We start from the raw sequence: 15,185 nt of genomic DNA on the forward strand, positions 1-15,185 counted from the left end.
AAATAAAATGAGATGAAGTTATCACTTTGTAGAGAAAAAATATATATTTGGCTTTGCATTGCATTTCTGTGTTGCATGTGGGCCCACTGAACATATGTGATCAGGGAACATCCTACGTATTAGCTTTATGCTTTACCTGAAATTTTGTCAAACTGCTCTTTCTGTGCCACTGGAAGATACAAAATCCCATGAGGCTGGATGTGGGATGCAAGTATACAATTTTTGTCCTTATAACAAACCATGTGGAGGCAGCAACTTTAGCATCATCACAAGAACAATCATGGAATGAAATTCAGAGATTTCTAAATTCTGCAGTGTCCAATAGCTCCAAGACTGGGATGACCTTTATATAAGATAACACAATTTATGTACACTTCCATATATTTAATTAAGAATTAAAATAACCCTTGAAAATAAACATTGGTCAGCACTGACTGTTGCAACAATGTAAATCTATTTTGAAATTAATGCTTTCATAGGCTTACAGCCCCACAAAAGGCTATTCCTGCTTTATGGTTTCTGACTATTTCTAGCATTCTGGTAAACCAAATATTTTTTTAAAATACACAGGCAGAGGTGAGAAATTCTTAGATAGTGGTGTCAAAAAGTTTAGCTGTTTTGATAAAATATATTAATTCCCAACCATCATCTTTTTTTTATACTACTGTACATAGCCAACTGTGATATCAGTTAATCCTACACAGAAGTGTCATTACATCTCACAGTATGAAAATACAATGAATAATTCCTGCAGAGAAGAAAAAAAAGATCTATATATTTTAATCCCCACTCTTGTATTCAGTTTTGTGCAGCATTGTTATTATATGTAGCATTTAATAAATTAAAAGCCTACATAAGCTTTCTATAAAAAACACTAAAAATGGGAGGCCACAAAAGTGCTAGAAGTCTCACAGTCGGTATGATTTTCAATGTTTAATCACTGTTAATATACTAGAGACTCAACCAAGCTGTTAACTTCTGGTGTTTAGAAAAAGAAGCAAGAGCAATTAATCTGAATGAACCCTTTTCCATTATTGATACAGATGGATAATGAAGGCAATCATCACAAAATGCAAGCAGTTGCTAATAATACATGACTAATAGAGTTTGTTCCAACAATTACCACTAACTAGGCTTAGTTGTAGGATGTTATCAAATAAACTTACATTTAAAATAGTAACAACTCTATTTCATTTAAAATCAGTTAAGTTCAAGTACCACAATATTACTAATTACTTTTCCATGGATATACCAATGTATCCTGATTCTAACCCTATCTGATTTGATACATCTGTGTAGAATCATTACATCTGATACATCTCTATATAACTATTTTGTTTAAACCAGCCTACAACAGAAATGCAAATCTGTCTGACAGATTTGTACTGTAGCAGTCAAGAGCAGACCTGACAGGGAGAATCAGAAAATAAGAATCTTGATATTAAAAAAAAGAATTTTTTCTGCATGTCTAATGTCACGTTTTTATTTATTTTCAGTCAGTCTATGTACTGTGATGGGATAGGCTGGGAAAAAAGGCATTAGGAAATGTGTAGCTGCTAAGCTAATTAAGTTTTAACTCACTGATCACCTGATAGTTTCAGGTTTTATTGTCTTTTTTTCTGAACAGGGTAATTAGAAGAGCAGATAAACTGGTCACATGTTGCCACATATCAATTTGTTTCTCATCTGGTCTGTTAGAAATGTTCATGAGAAGTGTAAAATTTGCTAGAATCTGTTCCTACAACTCAAGCAAAGCTTTTCATTTACCTATTTTATTAAATAGATTTGTAAGTACTGAAAACTTCAGAGCTAAAATATATTATAGCAAGCAAGCAGCAGTTTTAGTGTTTTTCTTTAAGACAACAAATCCATTTAAATCCAATTTATATGAAAACATATAAATTAAAAAGCAAATTTTCAGACAGAAAAGAACAGGAGGAGGAGGAACAGAAGGCACGATGGAAAAAAATAGACAAAAGAATACGCTCATGGAGCAAATTTTCTGTAAACTTTAGCACTGACAATATAGACATCTACATCTGATTTAATTATTTAGAGAACTAGCTACCTGTAGGACAATTTCTTTATAAAATAGACCTCTAAAGCAGCTCAGATGGGTCACAATTGCTCTTTTTCCTGCTTTGCTTATAAAGAGGGAACTTGAAAGCTCCCCTTCAGCCTCACAAGACAGACTTCTGGGAATTTATGTGACCTGGTTCCTGCAGGTGCCATCCATCATCAGAGGGGCCATGGCAGAAGCCGGGAGCCTTGGGAGGGCCTTGGTCATGTCCTTGTCCATCCGGTCCCTGCGTACCTTGCTGGGGAATGACGTGACTGGTGGGACAACTTAGATGAGTATAACTTACACCTAAGACATGCTTGCCCTTGAGATGAGAGGGGAACCCCCCTCCAACACACACCGCCACTCCAAAGAGGGAACTTTCGACCAGCCCCTATTTTTGTTTTGTTTTGAGGAGTACAGCTACATTTTGCTTTAGGATAAGACTATCTTCACTTAGGCACTTAGGATGAGACTATCTTCACCTAGTCTACAAAGGCAGAGTTCAAAGGAAGGATTAAGAGGACAAATAGACCTTTTCTGATGCTGGCATTGATTGTCAGGAAAGAAAACATCTTTCTGCGCTTCCAAATAAAGTGTCACGGAATCATAATGCAATAATGATACCCGCAGAATGCAGCAAGATCCAATACCAGTGTTTTTCGTTTAAGACATCAGTCTTAAACTTTTGTATGCCTACGCACACCCTTTATTTCTCCTTCATTTTCAAGAGATACTTGTAGTACACGGCCTCTTATGACACTGGATTTTTCAGTGCTTATTAAATACAGTGACTAAGCAGGAAGGTAACTGGTAGCAGACATGTTTTCTTCAGAGTACATAGTGATAGCAAATTCATTTTCTACCCTTTCAGTAACATTAGTGGAAAAATTGTAAGTTTTTTTTCATTAGTAGAGATCAGTTATTTTTACTGAGTTATATTATGCTAGGATGCAATTTTACTAGGGTAAACAAACAAAAGAAAGAAACAGGAAGCAAAAAAATCTCTTTTTTTCCTCCTCATCACGCAAGCTGAGCTGGAAAACTAACCTTATTTCCAACTTCTCTGAAACTTAGCATTAAAAGAGAAAGTCTGGGAAATGTCTTTTCTTCACAGTATTTGAAATCTTAATATCTAAACTTTGCTAGTGCTGCAAATACCCACTTTCTACAAATGATCCATCCCTTTTCGGGGAAAACTTTTCAAAGCTTCATTAATTAGGTTTTACATGCTTTCCCAGAAACAATTCAGTCCATTTTCAGTCCAAGTAACTTCTGTTAGAATTCTTCTGATGCCTGAAAGCTGGGGAGAAAAGTATTCCTTTAAGAGAAAAAAACAAAAACATGTTGTTAATAAGCTGTCTTGTTCTCTTGGCCGGCAGCTCCAAAGGCTCTTTGTGAGCTTTAAAACTTCCTCACAAACAATTTTCGAGCATTTCGCTAGAAGTGGGGGTTGTCTGAGGACACGTCCGAGGCCTCGGGTGGCATGGCAAGAGAGGAGGGCTGGTATATTGTATTGCAGCCAGCAGGGTCAGCGCATAGGGAGGACCTCTGGACTGTGGGGGCTGATGCCCTCAGCTGTCCATGGATTCTGAACCATTTGTTCAGGGTAGCAGTTTTCAAACTTTCCACACAAGCATCCCCTTTTTCTTTTCTGCCCCCAGCTCTGGGACTGCTGGTTCTCACACTCCCTGGATCTGTTCAGGCTTCACAAAGCTCCAGAGCCCCCCAGACTGCAAGTACTGGGGCAGCCCTGCAGGAGCAGAGAAAGAGAGGTGAAGAGTGGAGAGAGGCAGCCCAGCGCTGGATGGAATTTTCCTCTGATTTATCGCTATGCCTTACAAATTATCTGCTGCTCCCACACCCCTGGAGGCCAACCCAGTTTGCAAACTGCTTTTGACCTCAATTGAATTACATAAGCACTGTTTTCCTCCCTCAGGGGTCACCTAATTACATGCATGATACTATGAAATAACCTACTGCACATGAGCCTCCAGGACTATTTGAATAACAGGGCTCTGCAAGATACTTGTCTTAATATGTTCAAATTAGTCACACCAGGAAATATTGATGCATTTTAGTGCTTGCTTCTATCCTCAGAAGCCAAAACTTTCACCTTCTATCCTCTTCTAACACACTTGGTACACACTGCTGTCCCACATTTCACCTTCTCCTCTCCAACCGCGTCAAAAGAGAATGCCAAAGTATGAAGTCTAACTGTGTCAGAAATTTTTGCTGTTGGGCAGAGTCCTGCCTTCTTTGTGTTAGAAAAACCAACTGATGTGAAAGGCCTTTTATCGAAGCTCTTGAAAATAAAAATGAAATATAAATTAGCCTTAAGAAAAGGAATTCAATTTTCTTATCCTTAGAGTACCTTAAAGCTTCGTTTGTGAGTAAGCTAGGAAAAAAAAAATATATATGTATACACTTTTATGTTATTGGCATTTCTTTCTTTTCTCTGTCTTAAGTGTGAGTGAAACTTACTCCTTTGAGAGAGCTGGAATCAATCTGACATTGATTTCCACATTTAATAAAACTTGATTTCTTAATAAAAATGCTTGAACAAAATTATGACAATAATCTGCATCAAGAACTTGTATTGGCAATTACATGGAAGCACAATTGCATGAAATTAACTAATTCCCCCATAAAACATTTTCTTTAAAGTTAAAGCTTTCCATCAGGTAAATTTAAAAGAAATTTCCCATACTCTTACACTGTAGGAATATGTATATATAAAAAGCATAAAAGTATCTTAGGGATTCCAGTAAAAAAGTATCTTAGGGATTCCAGTAACTGTAAAACCAAATCAGAGAGAATATGTGACCTAAAAAGTTATCATTTACATTTATTGAGTATTTTTTAAAACAACTTTCTATCAAACTCTTTGGTATGTGAACCCCTTCGGGAAATTATACTTACATGTAGATTGCATGCAAAAATCCTAAGAGTTGCTTGTAAAGGCCGTGGTCAACCAAAAAGCTGTTATAATACGCAGAGCATATATGGTGAGTCTATTATGGACTTCCACTGATCTGTATTTAACAGCAGATTTAATATTTAGTGCTACTTACAAAGTTAGTGCTGAATTATTGACTCACTTTAATGAGGCTTCCTGGGATTATCAGTGAACAAGTTTTGGGCCAGTGAATCTTGAAAATGATAAAATGGAGAAGTATCAGTACAACACTAAATGTTTTCTCCGCAGCAGATCAATATATATTCGCAAAGGAGATGGAAGGATGAAGAGCTGTGTGAATATACCCTTATAGATGTAAATCCCTCTAGCTTTCTACCAACTGCAGTAGGGAGATAATACTTCAGCATGAAACCCCTCCAGGTAGACAATTTCTTCATAATTCAGGAGACGCTAGCGCTTGCCTTTTGTTGGGAACCAGTGATCAGCAGGAAGAGTAAATTTAAAACCTTCTTTGGCACCATATGATGGAATAGTAGAAATACAATACTTTGCTCCTTTGGAAAATGACAAATTCATAGAAGGTAATTATTTTCCCCATTTGTTCCACTTATAGCTTGCTGTTCATGAAGTATCTGCTTCCTAGTTTTTCTACTAGCTGAGGTGGGGTGGGGTGGGATTGGGGGGAGGCAGTTAAAGGAAAATAGTTTTTCCAATAATTTATATGAAAGGGAAATAAACTTTTGGTAGGATAATGAATGTGTATGCGATGGAAAAAAATGCTTACTCACAGAAGTCAGAGGCGCTTAAGAGGGTTTCTACCATTTGGTGCAACGGCACATGCTGGAGCAGCTGTGCCTTAAGCAAGCTCCTGACGTCAAGAGCAGCACCGGCACGGGCGTCACCATAACCTGCTGACTCAAAACACCATCAGATATGGGAACATCTGTACCACCCAATCATCCCTTTTGTGAAATCAGTCTGCCTTTTTTTATACTACTAAGACTGAAACATTACTGGAAACAAAGAGGGTGCTGAATGTCTTCTCCCTCTGTTCTCTCTTGTTGCTTGATGAATTAGCCCAAGAGCAATCTACAATCTACAGTTCTCAGCTACAGCTAGAGGATGAGAGAGCCAATAGTTTTATCTCAAATGCTAAGTAAGCTTCTTCTATTCAGCTGTTAAGCAGCTGCATAAAGAATATCCCTTGAAGGATATGTCCTGTTTCGGGATGTTTTTGTGTGTATCTTATCTCTGGAGGAGTATGTTCATTTTTAAATGGGCATCTCTCTGTTCCACTGTCAAGAGTTACTCATTAAAGACAGATATGAACAGAGTTAGCCACCAATTATAATGCTTATTATGAATAGTAGAGGAACAACATTTGCACACAAATAAGATTCTTTGGAAATCCTCTCCCTAACTATTTTGCTACCTACTCAGTAAAAATGGAAATAAGTATGGCATACTTCAGAGTAGACATTAAACAAGAGAAAAATATCACATTTATTATTAGGTCACTGCTTCAATGCTAAATATTTCCTAATAAATTGATGCCTTTTTCCCAAAGTCCTGGTAATTCTCCACTGTATCTGCATTACAACTCTCAGGTAAAAAGTAAATAATTCTGATACTTATGACTATTACAGTATATACCTAAGTTTAGTTATTGTTATTTTATACTTACTTTTCTATAAAGAGATGGCATTTCAGAAATCAGGCTATCTATCTTCTCTACTAGAAGCAAGATTAGAGAGAAGTTCTCTCAAATAGTGTGACATCCTACAGATGAAATTAAGAACTATGCTGTATGCAGCTTGAACCAAAACTGGAAGTACCAATGTTCTGCCAAAAAGCCGATCTTTGATGATGCTTAACCTGGTAGCGAATCAGAACTTTTGGTGAGAAAACTTACTGAAATGTCTCTGATCAAATATATTAGGGTAAATCCTGATTTCCCAAATAAGAATTTTGCATGCAGAAAAGAAAACAGGACTTCAGGAATCAGTCAAGATTGATAAACAAAACGAATAATAGAATTTGGATCTGTCCTTCATCTGAGGACATTAAAGTATATAGGCAATTTATCCATTCACTACTTTTGAATCTGCTCATATGAACAGCTTTATCATCAAATACATTCCAAAGTTGCCTCAGTGTGATCTGTATTCACATCATAAATGTTTTTAGTTCACCTTAGTTTTGAGCTCTAAGACTTGATTCTGATCCTCTTCAGGGCCATCACTCAAGATCACAGAGTCTTGGAAGTTCAGGAAATGGAAACCAGAACTCAAATAGCAGTCATAATACATTCATATCAAGAGCATCCCTGAAGCCAAATATAGGCAAGCAAGAATCTCTATCACCCCCAGCTACCTACTCCCTCCAATCTTGAGTCAGTTCTTAGCTGGGCTTCCTGAGCTTCTTTCAGGTCTGCTTATGGGCCCACTGAAAACCATCTTTTTGTCCACGTGTTCAAAACAAAACCTAGAAATTCATCCAGCATGAAAGCACTCCCTCAGTAGTCAAACCCATTAAATCGCTAGCACCAAAGAGCCAACATGTCATCGTTTTTCATGACACTGACAAGCACCTCCTCCAAGAGGAACTGCTGCCCTCATACTTTCTGGAGTGCTTTCTGAAAACGTGATACACGTATCTGCATGTTGTCAGGGGTCTTCAGTGGTGTAAGAATAAAAATAACGAACTTCACAGAAAAGAAAAAGGAGTGCAGGGAGGTACGTTAGGTAAATTTAATTAAACAGCTCCTGAGAACTCATTTTTTGAAGTGGTTAGGACAGCCAAGGGAGCATATGTTTTATTGTAAGACTCTCAAAGCACAAGTGAGTTGAGAATCTGTGTTAAAGAATGAGTAATTCTCCTTTTCTGCAGCATCTGAGAATAAATTCATTCTTGTTTTCCTGGTCGTCTTGACATAATATATAAAAAAAACAACAGCTGTGCACCTTTACTGCTCTCAAAAGCCAGGTTTCCGACTACAGTGGCAGGCCCCAATAAGACTGTGACACATTTGAGCAGCCAGCATAGTCTTGAGTTTCAAATTTATGAAACAATATTATTATCTCATACTATTATCAGCCACCACAGTAAATAAGTCTGAGGTGAAAAAGAAAAACACTACAGAATCTTCTGCCACGCTAGTGAACAGAGCAGTATGAGTATAAGGCATAGCCAAGTGCCAGATACCATAACCATATATTTTCATTCTTATTTCAGTTTTCAGACTTTCTGCTGCCTGTTGTCCTCAGAGCGTGAATCATCCAGAACATCCAGACATGAAAATCCAAAGCCACGTAGACAGCGCACAGCAGCAATATGAATGTACAAAGGCATTTCTACATAGGCAGGTTTGAATAATTTTACCTAATTCAAACTGTATGCAGCAGACCTGCATAAGTTATTTTAGTTTGACAAAAGTGAGTTTTGCTTTGCTCATTTTAATTCACATCCCAGATTTGAAAGTTAAACTGATCAAGTCTAACTAAATTTCAGATAATTGAAACTCACTGACCTGTCTTTTCAATTAGACCCAGTTCCAACCTTTACTAAGTGTCAGTGTCTTTGTATGGTACCTTTCAGAACAAATCTCTCTAGACACATGAGGAATAACTACTGGCTTGGTCCCACATCTTATTTGCTGGTGGTCTCGCGTAGAAGTTGGCTTCATTTGTCAGCAATGCAGAATCTCTACTTTGGCTTGTCTGACTGCCTTTCTTCTGCAGCAGAACACAATCAGGCTGGTGCTGCCAGCTTAACCATTTCCTGTACCTTATGACCTGACTTCACCCCAAATTCTCCAGTATGTAAATATAGGAATAGCTGTATACCACAGTTTAGTTGCTTTATAAGTACACTATGGATCAAAACCCTACCATCGGTTTGTAAAATTAACAGACCATTGAATGAATATATAAACTCCTCCCAAAAAGAAAATTTAAACTATATTATCATATCATTATGTGCTGTGTTTCCTGATTTATATTTCTGCTTCTGCAATCTATTTCAGTCAAAAAAGGTTTTCCTCAAATTGAGGAAGAGCAAAGAGAACCTGTCAATTCCTGTATTGATAAAATATTTTGTCATCTATTTCATGGATGAATTCATATTTATTCACAAACATTTTAATATTCAGAACAATTTGGGATAGATAGCTCTTTTCTTCCATTTGTTCAGAAATGACTTACGCTTGCACTCTTCATGGCTTTTTTAGAGGTAGCTCAAGTAGATGAAAGGCTGCTGCAGACTTGTGCCCCGGGTTCAACCAGCAGTGAGGCTGAGCATGAGTGCTCGACAGGTGTATACGTGCACACACACGTGGCTGGCCACACACAGAAAACAGTGCCTTTACTGGCACCCACATAGACACACTGCCCTCACACAAACATGCAGAGTATGCACAACCCAGTGTTGTTCATCTTAGCCAGCTGGTTAGAATTGAAGTCTGCTATTGCAATATAGTTATATGCATACACATACATTGTGGATCCTCACAGGAGCTGGCCTTAGACATCCAGTCTGCCCAGTGCCTGGCCTCGACTCCCTGCTCTCCTCGGTTGCTGATACTTGGATGTACGAGTGTCTGAGCTTCGCAGCCTCACTCTACTTGCTGCCTCTTGGACATTTTATCCTCCTTGCCAGCAAAGTGCACAAGCTTGCACCAACACCTACTCAGCGTAGAGAACACACCCACAGAGAAGACAGGTAGAAATACAATTTAATAAGGCTGCAGGGTTCAGACAAGTGTACAGCTCAGCAACCTGTTTACACTGGACCACCTTTTATCTCCTTTTCACTCTATCCCCTTTCCCTTTACAGTCTGTTTTCCCATGGTTGTTCTCCTCAATACATCTTGATCCCTTTCCCACAAGGAAAACTTTCCCCAAGTTTGGTCCTTCCCCTAAACACCCCAAAACAAGTCCCATACATTCCCAAAATCCATTTAAAACACCCCTTAATAATAATTTTTGCATAATCCTAAATGCTTTCTCCTCCCACATCCCACAGTGAGTCCCATACCCCTTCAGCCTCTAAAGTGTTCCCAGGAAGGGCGCTTTTCCTACTGAGAAGTGGGTTCTCAGTTCTCTCAGTGGTTTACTCACCAGACCTCACAGACCAGTCACTCTCCCATGATAGCCCCAGGATCAGCAACGCTGACTGTGTTACTGGGGCTCCTCCACCTGTCACTCATCCTCCAAACCTTGCCGAGACTTTGTGTTTGCGGTGATCAGCCTCAGCCTCTAGTCCTGATTAGCTTTGCTACCATGCCTATGGGAGGAGACCATGTACCAGTACATTTATGTTTAAAGTAAGGGCTCAGTCTGTTTCTGAAGACGGCATAGGCCACAGGTCACAGATATCTTCTCGGTCTCCTTTGCTTTTCCCACCTGAGTCTTTCTCATAGGCAGCTTCTATTTCTACTGGTGTCTTTTTCTCCCTCAGCCCATCTTCTGGACTCTTACCAGGCCTCTCTCTAAAACTGATTTTTTTTTTCCTACCAAGGGTTGACTCTCTTTTCACTATTCAATCTGAATCTGAAGACTTTCAAATTTCATTCAAAACGTGAAAAATCATAGGATCTTCTGATAAAAGTAATCATAGTTTGTGAGTGCAATGATAAACACTTGTGAATGCATCGCATTCTGATAATACTGCTTTCTGTTGAGTTTCTGAAATTTTCCAAAATCTAAAACAAATGCACCAAAAATGCAAATCATTTTTTGAATATTCCTAAACATCACAACATATAACCCCTATTTTAGGGTATAAAGCCATGTTCAATTTCATAGTTTCAAATTTTTATACCTAATTTTTTATTTCTTCTCTCATATTTTTAAAAATATATTTGTTTATGTTAGGGAGCCTCATTATAAATATATATCACATACCTATATAATTTCCTTATATCCTAAAAAATATTCCAAATATTTATTTTTATAGCGGCCAAGAAAATAGTAGAAACATCACTCTTCTAAGCTAAGCAATTTTGGAGCTACTACAAATAAAGCAAATACTAAAATACTAGTGCAAATGACTTCAGGACAGTATAATTCTAATGTTTGAATTTTTTGCCAAATATACCACAAAAATTTTGTACTGTGAGGAGAGAGAGCACAATGGAAAATTTAGAAAAATGTTACATTTTGAGCAACTTAAGAGTTGTTTGTTTTTTGACTGGGCTTGTTATGGGAAATTTTCTTTTGTAATTATGGATCAGCAACTGCTACTTCATAATATTAAAGCTTTCTGTACAATTTACCTCCTTCTTTTGGGAAGAGAAAAAAAACTTCAGAAATATTTCAACTTCCAATTACTGAAAGATAAAGGGCAAACTGAAATGCTGAGAAACTCACTACTAGCACAGATTGTAGTACACCAAAGAAAATATGCAAGGAGAGGGTTTTGCTGAACTGCACAAACCACTGATGCAACGCAAAGGTTTTTGGGGGCATGGTTTTGAACACCTTATATCGTACTCTGCTTGCTTCTTCTGTTGCTCAAAAATGAAAAAATCTTGCAGCTACTGAGATCAATAGAAGAACTCCTATAGGCTTCAATCTGCAGAGACAGATTTATCCATTATACACATGGTCATTGGTGTTAGTGGCAAGAACACAAGATTATGTATGTTATTGTAAGACACACTGGCAAAAGAAAGTTGTTTACTCCTTAAGAAATCATTTGCTCCTTCTTTAAGGATTCACATAAAATTACAGACTTTTATCTGTAATATTAAATCATTAGCACAGTAGCTAATTTTTCGATCCCAATTATGACAAATTATCAATGGATAGAGTACAGCCATTAACCAAATAAATATAAATATGTATACTGAAAGGTAAATAGTCTCAGAAATAAAGGACTTGATACCAGAAACAGAACAATAAGTGAAACTTTTATACATTGCATGTATATATGAATCCAGGAATGAATAAATTTCTTAAGATCATTCCTCACAAAGCAGTCAAAACCTCTGTAACATGGTAGCTTTAGGAATAAAGAGCAGGAATCAAAAATATATTTATATATATTGCAATGTAAAAGGAAGCATCAGTTTTAACACACGATAGCTTAGACAAGAAGCAGTATTACACCAAGAACGGTTTAGCATGACACCAAAATAGTCTATTATTAGGGAAAAAATATAATTTTAAAAAGTTGTTTTCATTCATTAAGATATGTTCTTAGGAAAACAGAGTATGACAATCGCTGTCTTGGTTTCATATCTGTTCCTTTAATCTGCTACTATTTTGGAATGAGTGTTAATGATACTACTCTTTCACAGTAAGCGTGGGCAACTGCAAAAACACATAAACAAACAAAACTGAAATGCACCTATAACTTGTAAGGGTGGTTAGCATATGAATGTTATTTGTTGCAGCAAGACGGAGGTTCAGCAGAGATAAAGTATTTAATTCATCCTTATCCCTGCAGCTTCTCGTTGCAAACTACCTAGCTAAGCCAAACTACTAGAGTGACTTGTTTCCACAAGCTATTATTTTCAGAAGGCTGTCCTGCAAAGTATCACCATACACTATTATTTAAACAAAATGTACGTTTGGAGGAGGGGCCGTTTCCCAAGCCAAACTTCAGTTTACAGACAGATGAGACTGTATCTCAGCTGTAAGTATTTATAACCTGGTGCTAGAAAGATGTCGAATTTCAGGAGACTGGTCCTCTTTTTTCAATTTACTAGAAGCTGTCAACTCCAGAGAAGCAAGACAGATCACAAAAAAGGAAGTCCTGTTTTGAGTACATTTTACCTATTTGAGCAGGTTTTCTCAATTTTGTAGCAAGCTAATACAGCTTCATATCAGGAACCATGAATCTCCCTGTGGAGAACAGAATTGAAAAATTTTCTTAGGAAAAGCCATGTAACAGGGTTTTGTTTCCCATATCAGTTCACTGACAGCTCATACTTACTGTGTGACTGACGACTGCATCAGACACTCAGAAGAGCTGGGCTTATTCTGTTAACAAAGCAGTTGCCACCACTGCGATGTGCTGAAACGGCTAACCAGGAAAGGGGCAGGCCATCTTTTTCAGCACACAGGTTCCTCTAAGATAGATTTCTGCTGTAGTTTCCCCTGTACCGCTTGTCTTGTGGCTTAAATAAAAACGATCATCTGTGTTGGTTTCCGACTGCAGGATGGCATATGAGATTGGGAAGCAGATGAAGGGAGCCACCACAGTGGCATGCTGCATATGTATATCCATTTATATAGAAATTCAATGTTTTCAAACTAGGAGAATTTTTAAGGAATTATTTTTAAAAGCAATATATCCGTTGTGATGTCACTCATGCAAATATTTGGAAGGTACTGGCTTAAATGATTCTCATATTCTTTTAGCAGCTCTACCTCTTGTGCACATACAGCATGAAGCAGTTACGAGCTACATGATTATACATTACCTTCCGCTGTGATCCTAGCTCATTTACACGCGCAGCACGTTCCCTGCTTTCAAATGCTTAACATTTCAACCTATGTAACATTCCTTCTAAGGCTTTCTTTAGGAGCTAATATATAATTCTCAATTAACAAATCTCACTGGATGTGTAGAAATTCAGAGATCCATCTATAGGGCATCCCTCAGTGAGGCAGAGTAACCTCTATGTGCAGCTACCTTAGGGCAGAGAAAAAATCACATTATTCTCCCAAAGGTCCACTGGGTTACTGAGGTCACCTGCCCCACAAGTTAAATACAGGCTTTGAAACCTTGTATATCAAGCGTAGCTTGAAAGAAAAGAGTGGACTAGTTATATAAACCCTACCTCCTTTCTCCCTCCCCCAGAAAAAGCAAGAATAAGGTTTTATGGGGAGAGTGACAGATCTGACTGTGGCACCACTAAAATATCATTCTTTTATCGCTTGCCCTCATTCCAGTTTTAATAAGCTCTCTTGGCTCTCTTATCTTTTTATGTTCACTCCACAGCAATTAAACAGAAATGCAAATGTCATCCCCATTTTTATAACAGTGACGCTTATAAAACTGCAATAAAGTCAGCAAATGAAATATTCGTTAAATGATCTATCTTTTTTTGTCAGTAAAATCTAGCCAATAGCAGGAGAATGTCTACCATATGTGTGTGTTTGCATGTCGTATAAACACGGGAAGATTATCAGTTACAATTCCGTCACAACTTCCGATCAAGCATTAGACTTTGAAAGCTCAAATCAGTTAAATAAGGCAGGAAGAGAGTTTATGAATATTCAGTTTGGATTTCAAAACAGCTGTTCTATTTGACCATTAAAAAAATTACCCCTTTTTTATTCACTATATGCAAACATCTAGTAAAGTGAAATTGCATTCACACAAATATCTGGTAGCTGCTTTAATTCAGATGAATTTTCATGTATTTATATACCCCTCTTTCTCCTTCAAAGGAAAGTCTCACGATAGAACAAATAAGAGAATTCAGATTTATTTTTCTCTGTTTCCTCTGAAACCATTCCAGCAATCCAATCAAGAAACACAGACTATAGCACACAAAATAACTGAGTAATTACCTATCTTGAATAATGAATGACATACAGTCAAAGTGAACAGCTGATCACTAGCACCGGTAGAAAAGACCTTACCCAAAGCATGTGATGTGCACTTTGCTACGAGACATATTCTGGCACAAACACCCATCTTTCTCCAGTCAGAAACTTGCCTGTGATCTTCTAAACCAAAGGCAGCCAAGTGTTTCGCAATCTGTAATATATTTGCCTCATCATCTGTGAGGTGTAGAAGTGTTATCTGGTGAAGGAGGAACAGACAGGGAAAGGGAACATCCCCGTGCCTCCCAAATAATAATGTGACTAAATATCACTAAAATAATTTAAATTGAAGTCTGAACTTTACCTTCTGTAATCAGTTCAATTCCTGAATTAGTGAATTACAGGATGAAGGAGGTGAAAAGAATGTATGAAAGCAAAAACTATATTCCTATTTAATTTTTATCATATCAGTTCAACCAGTCCTTGCAGCTGTGTCATCTCTCCACACTTGTTCATCCCTTACAAAATTTATTCATAGCAGTGTGTTACAGAGGAGTGGTAACATTAGCAAAGTGGCAGGAGGTAGCCGAAAAAGCAGTGACTGAGCTTGTGTCAAACAGCAACATATCTGGATAGATTAAAACAAACAGGTAAAATAAAGGGCAAGTCATTAAGTCACTGCTGTCATTCAAAGTCATTCTGAATA

The 15,185-nt window shown here is 37.6% G+C and overlaps 1 protein-coding gene across 5 annotated transcripts in view; it reads right to left on the bottom strand.

Moving 5' to 3' along the window:
- The window catches only part of IL1RAPL1 (interleukin 1 receptor accessory protein like 1), a 764,216-nt gene that overhangs the window by 298,061 nt on the left and 450,970 nt on the right, over positions 1 to 15,185 (bottom strand). Inside the window, exon 1 of one of the 5 annotated variants that reach the window (XM_009665396.2) lies at positions 14,576 to 14,647. The exons of 2 other annotated variants lie outside the window; for them this stretch is intronic. In XM_009665396.2, coding sequence (XP_009663691.1) covers positions 14,576 to 14,610 — 35 coding nt within the window. In that variant the 5' untranslated portion in view covers positions 14,611 to 14,647. Of the gene's footprint in view, positions 1 to 3,109; positions 3,152 to 3,224; positions 3,288 to 14,575; positions 14,648 to 15,185 lie in introns of those variants that run through there. 2 more of the 5 variants (XM_009665397.2, XM_068917366.1) reach the window with 2 other exon arrangements.

This window comes from Struthio camelus, chromosome 1 (assembly GCF_040807025.1).
Source record: "Struthio camelus isolate bStrCam1 chromosome 1, bStrCam1.hap1, whole genome shotgun sequence".
Lineage (NCBI taxonomy): Eukaryota > Metazoa > Chordata > Aves > Struthioniformes > Struthionidae > Struthio > Struthio camelus.